At 36.5% G+C, this 19,603-nt stretch overlaps 1 protein-coding gene and 1 long non-coding RNA gene across 3 annotated transcripts in view; one reads left to right on the top strand and one right to left on the bottom strand.

The window, feature by feature from the left end:
* The window catches only part of LOC109066419 (semaphorin-3C-like), a 52,893-nt gene that overhangs the window by 15,552 nt on the left and 17,738 nt on the right, over positions 1-19,603 (bottom strand). For both annotated transcript variants that reach the window (XM_042722222.1, XM_042722221.1), the window contains exons 3-9: positions 11,655-11,815; positions 10,943-11,005; positions 7,742-7,861; positions 3,927-4,017; positions 1,644-1,763; positions 954-1,096; positions 635-749 (exon numbers count right to left, since the gene is read on the bottom strand). In XM_042722222.1, the coding sequence (XP_042578156.1) occupies positions 635-749; positions 954-1,096; positions 1,644-1,763; positions 3,927-4,017; positions 7,742-7,861; positions 10,943-11,005; positions 11,655-11,815 (813 nt within the window). The remainder of the gene's footprint in view (positions 1-634; positions 750-953; positions 1,097-1,643; positions 1,764-3,926; positions 4,018-7,741; positions 7,862-10,942; positions 11,006-11,654; positions 11,816-19,603) is intronic.
* Positions 1-19,603, top strand: part of LOC122137039 — a 46,366-nt gene that overhangs the window by 13,857 nt on the left and 12,906 nt on the right. The window contains exon 2 of the long non-coding RNA XR_006154541.1: positions 16,747-16,957. This is a non-coding gene — a long non-coding RNA (uncharacterized LOC122137039). The remainder of the gene's footprint in view (positions 1-16,746; positions 16,958-19,603) is intronic.

The following is a 19,603-nucleotide window of genomic DNA, read 5'->3' as shown; positions in this document are numbered from 1 at the left end:
TTAATGACCAGCAAGAATAGAAAGCTGTTTAACTAGAACGTTAAATTTGTAAGGCTTTTGAAGGAGTGCGTTGGGTTAAATACAGGTTAAGAACTAACAACACCATATCTAATTAGGGTACAATGGGGTTAAATGCCTCTTGGGATTTTTTTCTAGTCCTAAAATATATGGCAATCAAATAAAATATATATCTTGTTACTGAATACAAATACATAAAATATATACATTGTATAAAAATAAATGTTTAAAAGAAATTAGTTTTTATTTAAACAATTTAAATATAAAGGCAGCCTTGTATATCGACAACCAGGGGACTTGATTTTAGTGATGAACATACTTTTGATATCTAAGACATTTTATTTATTTTTTTAAGTGAACTTTCGGTAACACTTTATTTTAAGGTGTCCTTATTACACGCTACATGTACTTACTATTATAATAACAATACATTATGCATAATTACATGCAAGTAACCTTAAACCAAACCCTAACCATATAGTAGGTACAACAGGTGACTAGAACCCGTTTGACGCTTTTTATCTGTGACGCGGTCACGTTAAATGTATAGTTATGTGTGTGTGTGTGTGTGTGTGTGTGTGTGTGTGTGTGTGTGTGTGTGTGTGTGTGTTCTCACCGAGCTCGTCAAAGTGGGTCTCTGTACCGTCCTCCTCTAGAACCGAACATACCAGCCGAGCCTTCAGAAATGTGGTCCACTTGTTCACCAGACTGCGTTGACCACCAGTGTCATTCTAAATAGAATTAACAATGACTTAAAAAAAATCATTAATACAGTTACATATTATACGGTTCATATTAATGATATTACAATTTAAAAAAGATTGCGATTGCACTTTATCAAATTCATTTTAAAAAATGTACCTCCCTGAACACTATTGTAGGACTTGTAAACAGTAAAAAATTGACATGATACTAAAAAACACAAACAAACTTACAGGGCAGACTCGAGCCACCATAGCGTGGATGTTCTTAGTGTTTCCACTACTGTCTGTCAGTCTCTCACGCAGGAAGAAGTAAAGTTTGGCGTCGTTTGGGTCTGAGCCATCAGGAATCAAGTGTGCATCGATGAACACTGGCTCTAGTCAAAATAGAAGAATAACTACAGCTTAAACACTCAATTTGCTCTACATCAAACACAAAAGAGAAATACGTAGATTGTACTGTATCATTTCATGCCTAAGGAATCAAACATCTCTGCATGGTGCTAATGCCTAAGTTTATATGAAACACAATACGGCTGCTGGCGAACTGAGTGAAGAAAATATATCTCACAGATCCAGACCAAATATGCGTTTCATTGTTTATATTTGGATTGTGTATCACAAAAGATAATGTGACCTCATGAGAAAACCATTATGCATGTACAATATGTTTTCATTTTCCTGGTGGAATCATTGTAAACAGATACCGAGTCTATCCTGTCTTCTGCTATTTCCTTTGACGTGGGCAAAGATGGTTTTTACTTTGTGGTTTGTGTATTATTTGACTGAAATGGCATGGAACGTGAACATGTAATTTAATGCACCACATAAATAATTATTTGTAGCTTCAAGAAAACATTATGCACAATTTTCTGACAGAACAGTCATAATGTAGATGGATCAAATAAAATGTAGGGTTTGTACCGCTCAGCCATTTGGAGTTATGTTGGTCCGTCCTCACTGCGTTCCTTGTGGTCAGGCTCCTGAAGATTGCCGCGTCTGTCCCCATGAAGTCAATGTACATGCCAGAGAACAGCTCCTGATCTAACCACAGACAGAAACAGAAACAGAAACGTGTCCTACAGATTTTGCATGTTCAGTGAAAATCTTTTCACATTTTTATGACATTGCATTACATTAGATTTAGTTATTTAGCAGACACTTTTTATTGTGCTAGATGTGGATTTTGTCTTCTCAGATGAATAGTAAGGTTGGTGAATTAAACTAGGAAAGACAACAGATTAGAATAAGTTATCAGGATTAATTTTATGTAGTTAATGTGATTTAATTGTGAATTTGATTTAACATTCAATTATATATTATATAATAGTAGTGCTGTCAAAGGATTAATCATGATTAATCGCATCGAAAATAAAAGTTTTTGTTTACATAATATATGTGTGCTGTGTATATTTATTATGTATATATAAATACACACACATGCATGTATATATTTCAGAAAAATGTTATGTTAGATATATTTATTTATAATATAAATGACATGAATATAAATGAATACATGTAAATATTTTCAAAATATGGGTGTATATTTATATATACATAATAAATATATACAGAACACACAAATATACTTTTTATTGTGATTTTTGTTTTTTTTGTGTTTTATGGTTTGTAGTCACTAATTTATACCATATATTTCTCCTTTAAGTTTAAATAAATTCAGTTACTCATTTTAAATGTATTGTTGTGGATGGCAATTAAATAAATACTAATTAAATAATAAAACTTTTCCAGAACTTCATGGACTGATTACATGTAAAATGTTTTTGCATCAGTAATATTGTAATTCAATATTATTGAAATTCCACTCTAAAATAGGAAGTATAAATGATTTTGCTTATGTTAAATGTCCCGTCTGGGATTGATTTATGAATAAATTACCCATAAAAAATATTACATTCTTCATCTTTTATTTTTGAATGATTGCTTAGCTATAGGGGCTTCTGTGTGTGTGTTCACCAATCTGTTCCAGTTGTGTTTTCACAGAACAGATCGAAACTATTATGATGTCAACTCTAATAAATGCATCAATGTATTTTAAACATTATTAAACATTTACTCATATGCGTTAACACTTTAAACTTTGACAGTCTTGTTTAAAATACATTTATTTTGTAAACGCACTGCAGATCACGTATAAACAATGGCTAAAACACATCTGTATGTTAAATACGAGACCTATGGATTTATTGTGGTTGTACATTTCTCTGCGGTGCGCTTTACTAATGACCTGCTCAAGTCTCCATTCCCCAAATCTCTCATTCCTTTCATCAGTGCACTACTCTATCACTTCATCACTCCATATTGCTGGGCCCTGGGGCTGACGTGTGGCTAGGGGCCAAGTGTATGATGGAAATTGTCAGACGGACATCAGACTGAGAAAGCTGTAGGCTGTCATGTCAAGGACCGTCAGTCTTTAATGCCGTCTAGACAGTTAGGAACTGTTCTACTTAATGGAATAACCACTTAAAACTTTCTCTTATATACAGATGACTCAACGATGACCTATAACTTATATTTAGGTGTGCGTGTGTGATTTTTGTAGGCGAGTATGTGTGACACATGCAATTAGTTCTCATGAGGTGTAAACTGGGAGATGATGGCATCTGTGTTTCAGGGTTATTATAGTTAATTCAAATTAGAGATTTAAAAAAATAGATCAAAATAAACGATAAACTTTACATGAAATACTAGCTGCCAAGGCAACATTTCTTGTCTTCATTTAGTTTAACATTGTGCTAGGAGACCTAAACTAAAAATGAAATAAAAATTGATTAAAAAAAAACTATATACACATTTTTTAAAGTATTAAAATGACAAAAAAACAATTTTGCAGACTTTTGCAAACTATAATAGTGTTTCAGTGATACTAAAATAACACTGCTGTGTTAATGTTGCAGTTGTAATGGCTCTGTGGTGTGTGAAAGCATGAATGTGCGTGTAATTTAGCCCATTGGCTGTGTCAACAGCAACCCAACACCAGCTAGCCAATTACAGATCAAAGGATTATGGAGGCGGCACTGAGTGACCCAAAGTTGTCACATCGGAAGGGGGCAGACAGCCACAAAATGTGGGTGTTTTTATGACACTATGGGCTCCTGAACAAAGAGATCACGAAGAAAGTCTTATAGTGTGTGTCTGAGACAAAACGACACGGATAAAGACACAAAAGACAGCAGCACTTACTGAGCATGACTGAGACGGTGTTGACTTGTGGGTTAAACGAGCATCTTCCTTTCCCTGATTCTGCTCGGGAAGAGATTTGGAAGACTTGCTCCTGCCAATGACACCAAAAACACAAAATCTCTCATTTCACACAAACAAACTGTTACTGTGTTATCAACAATTTCAGATAAACCCGTCCCTAAATGGCATATAAAAACAATAGCTACTTAGTCCCTATATGTTGGTCTTTCCCTGTTTAAGTGGGTGGTTCTTGCAAAGAATAAGCTGCAAAGTTGACCTTTTCTAATCAAATCATATGCTTTATAAATATAAATGACTAACATATGCTGCTGTTATCATTTTATCCCATTTACCATCATCAGATCTATTCTCAACTTTCAGCTTGATCCGGAATGTATCACAGCTAATCTATATAAAAAGATTTCTGAGTAATTTCCTAGCACTCATAAGTGCAGTGGTTCTGGCTTTCTTCTGATTGGTTGGAAAGACTTGCTCGAAGGCTTCCAGGTTTCCGACTATCAGGCCAGTCTATCCTCTCCTTTGGTGTCATGATGTTGGCCAGTTACATGAAGTGATAGAAACCAGAGACGTAGAGAGCCTCCGTCAGGACATACAGCCGCTGGTGGAGGATCTTCTAATTTGTCATAGGGGCGAATGTATTCATTAACTAATATGTTGGCCCTTTACATCAAACACAACTATAGGCAAAGATGTGAATCACATGGTGACTCCAGGGTGGCCCCGTCATTGTTGTCACAAAGCTACTCCGCACACTTTTAAAGGTTACAGGTCAACCTATTGCAGAGTTTTCTTCTTCTGTAATAGTCCAGCTGGTGTGTAGCCAAGAGAGATGGACACAGACAGAGGGTTGAGAGAGGAAAATGCTTTTCAAACAAAAAAGAATTATAGAAAACAAGCTGTTGGACTCAGATGACTAGTAGGGCTGCTTCTAATCTCATCTGGTCTCGACCTGTCTCTTCTGTAGGAATTAAAAAAAAAAATGTATTTACCTTTTTTATTTTTTACCTCTAAGGATTTTCGTTTCATCTAATCTGGTCTCGTCTCATATCATTTAATTTTGTCTTGTTTTGTCTTATCTCATCTCAACCAGTTTTGTTTTGTTTTGTCTCATCTCGTCTCGTCTTGTCTACGCTCATCTCATCTAGTTTTGTCTTGTCTCATCTAGTTTTGTTTTGTCTCGTCTTGTCTCATCTAGTTTTGTCTTGTCTCATCTAGTTTTGTTTTGTCTCGTCTTGTCTCATCTAGTTTTGTCTCATCTCATCTCATCTTGTTTTGTCTTGTCTCATCTTGTCTTGTCTCTTTAAGTTGTGTCTTGTTTTGTCTCGTCTTGTCTCATCTCATTAACTTTTGTCGCGTCTCGTGTTGTCTCATTTCATCTAGATTTCTCATCTCGTCTAGTTTTGTCGTGTCTCATGTAGTTTTTGTCTTTTGTCTCGTCTCATCTAGTTTTTGTCTTTTGTCATGTCTCATCTAGTTTTTGTCTTGTTTTGTCGTGGCTCGTCTAGTTTTTGTCTTTTGTCATGTCTCATCTAGTTTTTGTCTTGTTTTGTCGTGTCTCGTCTAGTTTTTGTCTTTTGTCGTGTCTCATCTAGTTTTTGTCTTGTTTTGTCTCGTCTCATCTAGTTTTTGTCTTTTGTCATGTCTCATCTAGTTTTTGTCTTGTTTTGTCGTGGCTCGTCTAGTTTTTGTCTTTTGTCTCGTCTCATCTAGTTTTTGTCTTTTGTTATGTCTCATCTAGTTTTTGTCTTTTGTTATGTCTCATCTAGTTTTTGTCTTGTTTTGTCGTGGCTCGTCTAGTTTTTGTCTTTTGTCATGTCTCATCTAGTTTTTGTCTTGTTTTGTCGTGGCTCGTCTAGTTTTTGTCTTTTGTCTCGTCTCATCTAGTTTTTGTCTTTTGTCATGTCTCATCTAGTTTTTGTCTTTTGTCATGTCTCATCTAGTTTTTGTCTTGTTTTGTCGTGTCTCGTCTAGTTTTTGTCTTTTGTCGTGTCTCATCTAGTTTTTGTCTTGTTTTGTCGTGTCTCGTCTAGTTTTTTGTCTTTTGTCATGTCTCATCTAGTTTTTTGTCTTGTTTGTCGTGTCTCGTCTAGTTTTTGTCTTTTGTCGTGTCTCATCTAGTTTTTGTCTTGTTTTGTCTTTTTTGTGTATTTTTTTTTTTTTTTTGTTTTTTGTTGTGTTTTTTGTAGTTTTTTTGTTTTTTTTTATCTAATTTGGTCTTGTCTCATCTCATCTAGTTTTGTCTTTTGTCTAATCTCGTCTCATCTTATCTCATCTAGTTTTGTCTTATTTTGTCTAGTCTCATCTCACTTCATCTCCTCTCAATTCTCATTTATTGCCTCATTTTATCTTCTAACTCTTCTCATTTTGTTTATCTTTACTCATCTCATCTAAATTTCTTCTCTTTTAAACTTTGTATTCCCATCTCATGTGACAGCTTGTCAGCTCTCATCCTATCCCATCTGGTCCTCATTTTTTCTTGTCTCATCTCATCTTGCCTGTCCTTATCTCGTCTCTTGTCTTGCCTTGTTTTGTTTCATCTTGCTGTGTTTCTTCAATGATTTATTCTCTTCTTGTCTAACATCTTCTCATTTCATGCAGTCATCTCGTTTTGTTAATTCTCTCATCTCATTTTATCTCATTGTCTAATTCTCCTTTAACTTTTAAGTATGTATTCCCATCTCATGTCACAACTTGTCTCCTCATCTCATCTCATCTCATCTGGTTCTCATTTATTATTTGTCTCATCCCGCCTGTCCTCATCTTGTGTCTTTTGTTTCATCTTATCTCATTTTGTCTCAACATATCTCTTCCCTTTACTTCTTATTCTTCTCTTCTATTATAATTTTAATCTTATCTTGTCTTTAACCTTTAAATGTGTATTCACATTGTGTCACATTTCGTCTTCTCTCATCTCATCTGGTTCTCATTTTGTCTTGTTTTGACTCGTACCATCTCTCGTCTTGTCTCTCCTAGTTTTGTTTTGTCATCTGGTCTTATATCTTCTCTTGTTTAATCTATGCACATTCATCTTAAGCTTGAAGTATACTGTGTTTTTGTATGTGTACGCTAATGTAGGAATGATTTAATGTAATTTGACTTTGATATTATGTTTCATTTCTTATTGTGCATGAACGCAGGCAGTCGACACATGCTCTAGAATTGTTCAGTGTCTGCTGTACTTTTCTCCAGAAGTTATGACAGATCAAAATATATTTGTTATTTTTTAAACTAAAATTGCAACCATCTAGCGTTTGTTGTTGTTGCAGTCTCTGCTATTTTGTTGTTGTTGTTGTTGTTGTTCCATCTCTTTAGTTTTGTTTTCCCCTTTGAAACAACGGCCTGGGGCCGGTGTTGCCACCTTGTGGAACAATTGATTAGTGCAAAACAAATTCAATGCATATGTGCAACCTGCGCATACAAAGTATGCACTTTTACAAAGAGTCCTAATCTGCTGACAGAATTTGTGTTGCACACTGAAGTATAATTTGGGCTTTATTTGCTCACCTCTCGATTGGCATGTCTTGCCTCATCTCATCTTTTCTCACCTGATCTTTTTTCTCTAACTCTTTTAACCTCTAACTACCATCATTCCCATGCTGGTGTAAATTGTCATGAGCTCAATAACTCAGTGGTAGATTAAACGCATTTTTTACCAGGAAATGAGGGGAATATGGGCCTACTGTCCATTTCCTAGTCCAGCATTTTAGAATTCTGAAACAAATGTAGTAAAATGAAGGTAAACCTGGACTAAATCAGACAGTCTGACTGCTTTTCATTAGTGAGTGTAAACTGACCTCAGGACGCCTGCCACGGTTAACATATGCACACACTGGGCTGTAGGCTCCACTGCCGCAGATGAACAGATGAGTCCTGTTATAAGGCTGAATCACTCGTAAGAAGTTTCCACATCCATGCTGAGGGGAACAAAAGAAATAGATAATTGTTTTCATTCCTAAAAGTTATACTAAAATCTCTTTTAATGTTATTTTAAAGTCATTCAGGGCTACATAATTCTATTAGCAAGCTGATACGCTCCGCTCTTTTATTTCGGAAAAAGACAATGCCAGTTAAAATTAAGACAGTTTATTTTGATCCAGACCTGTAATTGAGGAAATAAAAGTTTATATAGGTCAGGAATTTAAGGCCTATCTTATAATACAGGAATCCCAAATTAAAGTGGACGCCAAACCGACTGCACATGATCCAGCCCAAAGAAAGAGTGAGAGAGGGATGAGTAGAGAAAGAAAAGAAGCGCCAGGGGAGCAGTTAGGAACTTGGCGAAGTGTGTCAAAACAGCAGCTGCATGAGCTCTCGGTTAGCATGCGCACATACAGGTCCTTCAAGAGCAACTCCAGAAAAATAACAGCACTTCCAATAGCACACACCCAACCATCCACTCCTCCCCTTGATCTCTTTCACATGTTTGTCATTAAAAGGTTTTGTGGCACATATCAACATTATCCTCTTCTGGCTTGTATTCACTACTAGATTTGTGGTATGTAACCTTTTTCTTCCGCAAAGACAAAAAAGTCTTGACAGCTTATGGTTCACGTACAGATCAGGCAGAATTAACAAGAAAGAGCTCCATAAACACATCTTAATATCATTTACAGCTCTCTTAAATAAACCCCTCAGTGTTTCCCAAATGATGCAGACAGATTCGGATGATGTGAGGTCATGCGCCGCCGCTCCTGTGGCTACAGGTCCTGTCAGGGGAGAGGGATGTGGTATATCCCAGTGAGGGGAGAAAACCTGACAACCTGACAAGAGGCAGTGCTACAGATCCGCAGATACAAATAAAACGTCCAAGGAAATCTGTGGCACAAACCCTATAATTTAAACACAGGGGAAAACAGACTGTAGGAAAGGCTCAAACACAAATATTTGTCAGAAGCAGTGCGGGAAGGCTGCAAAAGCTGCATATATCACTATTTGGCATGGTGCTCTGTACCCCAATGGTAAAGTTATTAAACCACTGTAGTCTATCTATTCTATCAAAAATCTATTTTTTTTTTTATTGATGAAATATTACCCAGACATTTTTCATAGGATTCACCTTGATAGTATACACATCCATTATGTGGAGTAAATTTAAATTGAGCCATGAACAGTAAATTGGGACATTTTTTCACTTATCTCAATGTTAAGGAGCAGGTCAGATGGGTTTTTGAAAAATCTCTCTTTTGCAGTTTATAACGTAGCTATCCTTAAATGAAAACAATCTGCAAAGTTGTTAAACAAAAAAGTGCATGATAAATAAAGATATTGTCTCTCAAAAGAGAGAGTCGGTTCTGATCGCGCGTTAAGTAGTTATATTTTCGACTCTTTTGCCTGTTACCGGTGTACGTCACTGGGTAAACACATTTGCAATAATCCCCGGCCGGCCCGCGAAATACGAACAGAGTCTGATCTGCCCACAAACACTTTTGCTATTAGTGCGTTTACATCATGTTGAGAAGACCGCTGTGTTCAAGGATACCACAGAAATAAAATTTGAGCTTGTCATTTTATCAAGAAAACTTCTTCTCTAATCTGGGCTTTTCAAAAATCTTCTAATTTGGGACTAACGCAAGCTCTCTCGAACCACCGACTGTAATAGTACGATTGATACGTTAGGTGTACATTTTCAATTGAGTGCTGAAAAAAAATATAAATTTTTTTGTGCAATATGTGATGTATACCTAGTGCAGCTTTAGGTTTCCAGGTTAAAGAACGATACTGTCTTACTGAAGTAGTTCCTTCGCAGATGAACCTAGAATATCTCGATTATTGTTAGACTGACTTGTTCTAATTACTTTGTTTAATAATAAAGAATGTAGTGTAGCACACATACTTTTAATAATTGTGAAATGCTGTTTATTGTGCCCTGCACTGGAAGTTACAGGGTTAATGCTGGGAGAGAGATGAGTGATTTCGGGATAACAACTGTCTGATTAAAAGTTAAGACCAAGCGTCTTTTGTCTGTCGTTCTTCAAACATTACAGTAGAAATATTTTGGTTTAACAAAACTGTCCGTTTTCAATCAGTTAGTGTTAGCACTACGGCTAACGTATCCACCTAGTGTTCACAGTTTAGCAACTAAACTTTAGCTGGGCACGATTCGCTTGCTAAGTGTTTTTGTATTTGCATTATAAGAAACGGATTGACTATTGTTTTATGTCCAGGTTACATGGCTCAAGGACTCATTCCCAACAAAGCTATCAGAGCAGAGTAGGCTTGAGGAAGGGAGGGCTTGCTCCGAACTTGCGCCTTTGAAACGAATCATTTCCTAATCATTGGCACATGACTCTAATATTAAATGTATATTTGAGGTACCTTAGATGTTTTCTGTAGATGCATTTAAACCTGATGTAGGGGGACTCCAATTTATTTTGCTCGTTAAGAAATCCTAAAATTTCTAAATCCTAAATTTGCCCTATTTTCCAGTTACATGCGATTAAAATATACAATACCCTAACCCTAAAGCACATGATCATTTGTGGTATGGGTGTGAAGTACAATATTTATTATTTTTGTTTGGAGATGTGAAGTACTTTGGTCCATTTTGTATTTACTTCATTTACTTTGTTTAAACACATGTAGTTGATGACAAAGAGAAGGTGTGACCTCACATTTAGATTCAGCTTTTGATCTATAGGGCGCTGTTTGATGATGGGTATTTTTGTGATAGAGATATGTCTGTTAAAAATTGGAATAATAAAACTATTTTTTGAATAAACTCATGCATCTGTTCCTGATCCAGCCATGACTAAACACCGATTTAAAATCAGCTCATGCTTGGTGCTCTTTTGATTGATTTGGGACAAGTTTAATTAATTGCCGTGATTGTAGGGAGAATAATGCATGTGAAAACAGCTCACTGGACGATCACTTCACCAAGCAACAGACAAATAGGAGTCGAATCAAGAATGCTGCTGCTTTCACTGTGAAACAGAGGCATAAAAGATCTGGCCAACCATAACATGCCAGGAGTTTAAAAGTCTCCGTGTTCTTACTGTGGGGTCTTTGCCAGCCATCTGACACTCCTCGACCTTACTAGTGGATGCCGGCCAGAAGATCTGAGAAAAAATAAGAGGAGAGCAATGAGAAAATTGCAATATATGGACAAAAGAACATTAGCTATAAAGTGTTTTATTTGTTTGACTGACAGCTATATACTTTAAAGAAATACTTTTATCCAGCAAGGATGCAGTAATTTGATCAAAATTATTTTTTTCTGTCATCAACAGCCCGTCACCTTTCATTTTAAGCACATGCGAGAACACCCTGGACATTCTGTAAAATTCTTCCTTTTACAATAAATAACAACTTTAAAGCCTAGTAGTTATTTAGCAATCTTAAGCTCTTAAAATAGACACAAATCATGCTGTTTTGTACTCTGATTTGTGTGAGGTTTTTTACTGGTGAACTCGTGATTGGGGTTGAGCCGGCCAGGATAGATGGGCAGCATAGACCAGCAAAATGCACTGGAATGTAATGAATCTCTGAAGTTTTGCCAGCCTAAGCTAGAAGAGGAAAGATAAACTTCCATAATCTTTGCCAGTTTTGTTCAAGCTGTGTGCTCAAAAGCCAACACTGTTTAACCAAACTGCAACCCTCCCATAAGTCAAATGTGAAGGAAAGAAATGTGGTCTCCATTGGTTTCTACAACTGTTGTGCTACATTTCATATTGATATACAGTAGAGAGGTTTTGACTGCTCTCTTACCTTCAGCGGGGTCTGGCTGATCTTGTTGATGTCCATTGAGAGTACATGGTCTTTGCAGCCCACGTACATACGGTCTTGATCTTCGTCCATGAAGAGGATCCTATAGTCCATGGCCTTCTCAGACAACGTGTAGTGCTCAAAGGACTGGGTTTTCTGTAATTCTGTAATGCAGACACAAACATGTTCTTTGCATTTGTATATGAGGTTTTGGTGTTTACTTGCTGAACCCCAGTCTTATTCCAAAACACACACACACACACTTGCTCTCATACGTATACAAAGGCGTAAGGCCCTTCAACATACCATCAAAGTCTCTCTAATGAAGCCCAAACTCATGAATATTCATTGTTGTTTCTCATTAGTCATTCACTAATGTATAGAGAAGTGAAGGCCACATTGTTAACACTCGTTCTAAAACCATCCCTTCTTATTTTTCTCTTCAGTTACCGGATAACTCCCTCTAGTCCCAATGAAACTCACATTTCTTTTATCTACAGCCACTTTCTTTTCACCTTTCTGCTTTTAATCCTCAAATAAAGAGACGTCTGAATAAAGTACCTGCCCAATAGGTTTGTGTATTCACCAAGCTGCTTATAAACACAAGTGCAATTCCCACTTTTCCTAATGTATCCCAGGACAATTAACTCCATCCATGGTTTCACATTCAAACCAGCACTTCCAAAGCAGGGTTGTGCAAGAATTCAAGAATGTATAATAATAAAACCATTCTAAGATATATTTAAAACTTTATAGTTTAACATGCATTAGCAAAATAATGCTAATGTATATGCACAATATTTTGTATTTAGATTTTTCATACTTTAGTTCTGTCAAAACGATGGCAGCCATTAAATATATATATATATATATATATAAAATCATTTAAAAACATATGTATTTCCTTTTTTCTACTTAAAATTCTAATAATGTCAAATTTAGAATTCAGTAATTTAAAAGACATTTAATTATTCTATTGATTTAAAGGGACTAGCTCACAAGACGAGGTGAAGATGACCCCAGGCTCTCTGAACAACACTGACAGTAGACAGCATGTCTCACCAGACTATTATGGGATTATATTGGTGGAGAGGGCCTTGTCAAACTCGTCATTCTAACGTAGCTTTAATAAAGAGATGTGGAGAGGGCAACAGATTACATCAGCCAGGCTTCAAAGCGCCACCGATAGCATCTCAGTAAGATAAGAGTGGCATTATAACTGCTCAAAGAATTCATCAGGGCAAAATTTAAATGAGTGCATGAGAACTGGACGGAGGGGAATGAAGACATAACGTTGCAGAAGAAACGGTCGAGGAAGCATATGAGGAAAGAAGTATTAAATAAAATACCTCACAAGTGGGAGTAAAAGAGAGAAATCCCACTTCTGGTTAGGTTTCAGTAGACTAATTAGAAACATGCAGCTTCTGTAACCTCAGACAGAAATCACAAAATCCCATTTCACCCCATTCAGCAGACTCATGCCATTTAAAGACTTTCATAAAGATTTTCTTTTGGGGAAAATTGCGTTGTTAGGTTAGCCTTTCATTTCAGCACTTTTCAGCTTCTGTTTCAGGTTCAGTCTAATATAAAAATGCTGTGTTGCATAAACTTTTAAAAGTAACTTAAGGTTAAGTTTCTTTCTTGACGTGTGTGCGGCACAAAATATTTCCCAGATGTTAAATTCTCCATAATGGCAGCTTTTATAATATTATAAATGTCTTAACTCTCACTTTTGATCAATTTCATGCATCCTTGCTGACTAAAATTATTAATTTCTATTACAAAAAAAATAATTTTTACTTACCACATTTTAAACAGTAGAGTAAATAAAGGTTTAGTTTGAGTGTGTTAGGCTAAACAATGTTTAACCTCAAACTGTTTATTTTTGTTGCATTGTGTTGAATATGACTTTAATATTTTCTTTCGTTCTATAATAATTCCTAATGTGAATTTGAGGCAGTGTTTGTAAGTCTACATGTGGGAAGGTAAAAGACAGCACAGTGGGAAACATTCACAAGACCTTCCCACCCCACAGATAAACGGACACGCGTTCCGCCTCTCAGGAGGATTCTGTGGTGTTTTGTGTCCGCCTGTCCTGACCCCTGAGCCCTGAAAACATGAATCATACTTAGAGTTACTTAGACACACATCTAAGTCAACATTCCCAACTGACAGGTGCTATCACACCTGCTAATAATAAGATTAGGGAAAATTATGTAGTTTATTTCATATTTGGGTTTCCTTGAGGGGATACAACAGAACGATTATCTAATTTACGCTAAATGTAAAATAATATTTGAGTTAAGTTCAAAGGTCACTTAGCACATTTCTCAGTGAGGGCAGATGGGGGGAACATGCTGTGCACTAAAACTTAACACTTCAGAGGAAATGTGAAAGTTTAGGCCTATACTTTTGAGTGACTAACATAGTGAAGACTGTAATTCCAGTCTTGTAATTTATTTATTATATATACTGTATAGTATGTAAACTGAGAAGTAACAGCAACAAGAGGTGTGTGTGTTTAAAAATAAAAGAGACATTTTGGCTTAACTAACCAACTGTCTGAATTACTAATCCTACACTGAAATTAGCAAATATAAAACTGAAGGATGCTTTTCCAAACGTATTCAAAACTCACATTTTGACACATTTTTCTAGGCAGATTCACTCTAGGTAGCTTGAGTTAGTTGGATGGTGCTTATGCTATGCAGTTTTCAAATTGTGCCAGGCCAGTTGGACTGGGATCAAGGCTTTGACTGCGACACTGCATCAATAGAGAACATTCATCTTTTTGTTAATGAGCCACTGAAGTGTTAATTTGGCCTTGTGTTTGGAATCATCAACTTTCTCCCAAGCTGAAGGGTGCACCTCACAGAGCAACACTGATTGCATCATACTGTAAGAGAAGCTTGAGACTTAATTAGGGTCTGAACGCTTTTGAAAAGGCAGTGTTTTCATATGCCATGTGATATTGCAGTACGACAAATAGGATTACATAATATATTTGGGTCAATGACTAATAAGAACGTGCATAATAATAAAAAAGAAAAATTCAGTTTAAAATGATGGCCAGCGTTCTTGTCCCAATGTTGCTTTCTTGTGAAAAAGCATTAGTGGTAGGGATTTTCAGTTATTCTTCCGTAGGTTTACATCAATACTGGTCAAAAAGCAGATTTATTTAGGGGCAAAAAATATGCGAGTGATTTATGGAGTTATTTACTCAAGTGATTAGTTCAAAAACATGGATTTCTTCCAAAGTTCATTGTTAAGGTGTAGTCACTTTTACCATTGCTCTGCAAAATTTAGTTGGTTAAATCCAGTCATCTCAATAGGAATCAGCGCGCTCAAGAGATTTGCATGAGGTCGAAAATTTTTCACACGTGCATAATTTGGTCACGTCAATTTGCTGTACTGACCAACAGAAAGCTGCTGGTTTTGGTTTAAAATTGACTTCTGTGTGAGCTGTGATTCATACACTTCTATGCTATTGACAATGGGCAGTAGTCCTTTTTTGACAATTTATCTGAAATTCCGCAAATGTGACTACAACAAAAGTTAAAAGTTTCCCTAATAATTCGCAATATTGTATCCAAAAGGTAAGTTACTTGTTGATTACTTGCATAGAAACATCACACTCGCTTTGTATACAGGGACTAAACATAGTGACGTTACTAACTACAGTATATATTACAATAGTGTGCATAACTGTCAACGAAAAGATTTTAACGCCCAAAAAAACTGAGTATTTGTTATGTTTTGTGAATAAATGAATGCTTCCAGACTCCAGACTCAAAAAATGGGCATCACATCAGTGATCTATCTACACACAACTCAAGCAAATGTCTGGAGAACCCAGTCATCAGTGAAAGGGAATTACAAACCACATAAGGATTTTTGTAAAGGTAAACCACAATTTAAAGCATATTATTAATTTAAAAACATAGTTTAGTCCAATCATGACTAGTGTCAAGAGACTATTAATGAGGGTCCTGATCTCAGTGTGGATAAAAGATGAAGAATGCTACGTTGTTAAAAGTTGGCAGACATCAACCCAGACGAAAACTTCTGGGAGAAACTTTGAGTTCGACTGCTTCCAGCAATCAGACTCACTGTCAACAATCAAATGCGGCACACATCATGAATATGAATCAACGTCAAGCAAATCAAAACCATATTCCATATTTTAAAGTTCGATATGTAACTTTAAACCCCAGGCTAAATCACGTCAAGAGGGCTTTTGATAATAAATACATTTTGTTTGTGATATTCCCCAAAATACATGACGTATTGGTCATGGGCTTGACTACATTCCTGCATGGTTAAATCAGGAAGATCAACATGAAGATGTTCGTCACACATCCTAGTAGGATCGGTCCTGGAGGAGGCATGCTGGGTGTTGCTTTGTAGATACGGTTGACCATGACATGGCTAGTGTTGTTTGCCCAGTAGGGTGCTCTTTAAATTGGCGATGGTGTGGTTTTCTGGAAGGGTTGTATTGCGGAGAAGGGTTGGGAACGTTTTTCCGCAGAAGTGTTATGTCTAGGCCTTTTCCTGAGCTCTTCAGTGGACTGATATTTGATATGTGGATAATAGTCGTTTATGAGCTTGTGTAGTCAAAACTGGAAAGTTGATTCTCATTATACTACAGTTTGCTTCGCTTTAAAATTAGCTGTGAAAGGAACAGAGCTCTTCTATTGCTGAAAGCAAGTAGCGATAACACCTCAAACTCATAGTCAACAGTATAAAACAGTTATGAGTAGGAGAGAGTTTCAAAAGGAGGATGTGGAATCCTTAAAAAAAATTTTTTAAAAAGGTTGTCAAATCGTCGGTGGAATGAAATGCATGAGGAAGATGATGAGCAATGCAAACAGTCTTTAATTAATCCACAAGAGGGTAATTCCAGGAAACACACGTATGGACTTTAGTAGACTCCATTAGCAATGTGAACAAGCTGATCTTTTTCAGACCTTTAATATGAGCAAGCTTTGAGCAGCCAACCAAGAGATGAACTACGAACCTCAACTATGCTATCTTGTTATAGATGAGACTCCTCTTCCTCATTCCACTCACAACCTTTTTGTTTTCATTTATACAGCACAGTGGAGCAGAACTGGAACAAAGCCTTTTTGTGCTAAGAAACTTCTTGAACATCCATTATTAAATGGCACGAGAGGGCCATGGGTCTCAATCTGCTCAGAGGAGACCATCGAGACATGCAAGACCACGTTTGATCATGAAAGAGAAGCTTCCAGAGAAATCCATACTGGATGTACAGGGCACAAGGTTACAAGATTAGAGAAACACTGGTAGGTTTAAGAGTTTAATGAGTACACATTCACCTTGACACGGATCAAATAATCCATATTTTTCTCTAAACCCATTCCCAAGCCCATTGTTGTCAATACTGGCTTTGCTTTGTCCATGAATCCATATACTACAATGACAAAAAATTTTATGAATGCTTAAACTAAGATAAAATTAAGTAGATAAGTTGGTCCTGTCAAATAAACAAATAAAAATATCAGCTGTTACATTCCAATGAATGTAGCTTTATTAGACAATTGTAGAATTGTTCTTGAATAGATATGTTGATGGCTAGTTCTGGGATGTACAGTGGCCTATGGGAGACAATATCTCATAAGGCCATTTATATGACTAACTCAAACCTAGTGCAGAATATGTGTGGGGAAATATTTCGCCTTGACATAAAATTTCTGACTGCATGGAAACTACTGTATTTCATGAACATTTGAAAAATTCAGTGGTAAATGTGACTGCACATCTGTTTAATTTTAAGCTGTTTTATCAAAAAATCTGAGCTCTTAAGTAGTAGCACATCTCTTCTCAAGTTGCATGATTCTGGATATAATTTCATTTTACATGTGGAATCAACAACAACAAACTCTTTGATGTCAGTAAATGTGAGTAAATCAGTCTAATGCTCTCATCTGTTAATGCATTTAATGGAATGTGAATTGGCCCGGTGAGAATATCATCAGCTTCTTAGAGCTGGTTAACAGAATACCATCAGTCTGTTAGCCTTACAAGGGACTTGTTTGCTCTTGGAGAGATCATAAAAACAGATTCCAATCAGCTGAGCTCTTTTATAAGAGAAGCTGGATTGATTTTAAAGTCATGATGCCAAATGTCTGGTTTAGGTTGCCCACTAATATCACTTTGAAGCGCTGCATGCGCCTCTGTCTTGGCTGCCAATGCTTTAACCAATAATCAGTCTGCCTTCAGATTACAATCACTACAACTGATTTCAGACCTGAGCTCAGATTTTCCATGTAATTTGAAAGTACAACCAAGTAAATTAATCAAACTGGCAGCCGTAACATATTTAACTAGTCTGTATGCTTAAAATTATTTTGAACGACCTTGTTTCTGCATTAAAGGGGTTGTGACATGGATTTTATTTTTATTATTTTAATATGTTCCTTGAGGCATACTTATAATGTTAATAAAGTTTTTGGAAAAATGATTTTTTTTATTATTTTAATGTGTTACTTGAGTTAAAATTTTTGGCGCAAAAGAAAAATGATTATTTTTGTCAGTAATTTTGAACTGTTATGATTGGCTAAAGTCATTGCATAGAAAACAGTATCAATGTCCCACCCCTCGCTGCTGCATGTGAGTGTTTTGACAACATGCTAAATTTTTTTTAAAAAACGTTCATTTCCAGACAAAGCATTATGAAATAATTTACTTATGGTTTGTGATGCAGCTGCAGTCAGATCTAGTACCGCTTCATCTTTCAACAAATGTTTCTTTGTGAGCTCTCCATGACACTGTGCCTCATTTACAAAATAAATGAGAAACAGAGCATACTTTTTTCTCCATTGTGTATGTTTATCTAAGGCTGAGAAGAGAACAATCACAAGCTCTGCCGTCTTCTTTCCTATTGGCCATCGCTCCCGAAAGTCAAGCGGCTGCTAGTGTAAATGCAGCTTTAGTGTGCTATTCTATTCTATTTAATCACGTCACGTCATTGTTCAGTACATACTATTTGGTCTTTCCATTTATAGCTTTTCTTGCTATTTTCGGCCGAATAATTTCAGTTCCCGAACATTCGGTGCATCCCTAATTAAAAATAAGCTATCCACTTGGTCCTTACGCTGAGAATATTCTGATATCTGTACAAAGACGTGAACGATCTGTTTAAACCAAACACGTCAAAGCGAACATTCTTTCACTCCATTTGTACTATTGACGACAGACTCACGCACGGACTGTGTCAGAAAGCAAACGCACATCTGTATACTGTATCCAGTGTAGACAAGATAGCGGCAGTGACTGTAATTTCCATTTGCTTTTGATGCAATGCAACACACACATTTAGTGCCCCATCATACACCCGGCGCAATGCGGTGCACGGCGTGGCGCAAATGTTTTTGCTAGTTTCACGCAGGCGCAGTTCTTATTTTCCCGTCCTGCACCACGTTGTTTAAATCGCAAATGTATTTGCGCCCATTTGTGCGCTAATGGGCGTGCTGGTCTAAAAAAGTATGTTAACATTATTTAGGTGTGTTCAGGCGCATTGTTGGCGCGTTGCTATTTTGAGGAACTGAAAATAGACTGCGCCATAGACCAACTCAAACCTAGTCTAAAGTCAATGGCGCAATATTTTTTTTGTTATTTAAAGAACGTGTTAGTAGAGAATGCGCCTCTGGCAGGTCCACAATGTGCATTCACTTTGCTTATTACACACAGTGACTCGCAGCAGCACAAACATTTTAAAGTATGAAACAATAAAAGTTGAAAATGTAAAAGATTATTATTGTGTAGGCTACAGAAATATAAAAATGCCTACTTGACATAATGGATAGTTATTGCATTTATCAGATTTAGGCTACCTATTTGCTCACACACGAGCAGCTCCGTTTCCTTTCTGGAGACACGTTGTCTTTGCGCTTGCAAATTCCTGGGGTTTAGATTTAGTATTTTTAATG

Source organism: Cyprinus carpio, chromosome B4 (assembly GCF_018340385.1).
Source record: "Cyprinus carpio isolate SPL01 chromosome B4, ASM1834038v1, whole genome shotgun sequence".
Classification (NCBI taxonomy): domain Eukaryota; kingdom Metazoa; phylum Chordata; class Actinopteri; order Cypriniformes; family Cyprinidae; genus Cyprinus; species Cyprinus carpio.
The sequence above is the reverse complement of the archived record's forward strand: the minus strand, read 5'-3'. Positions and strand labels throughout refer to the sequence as shown.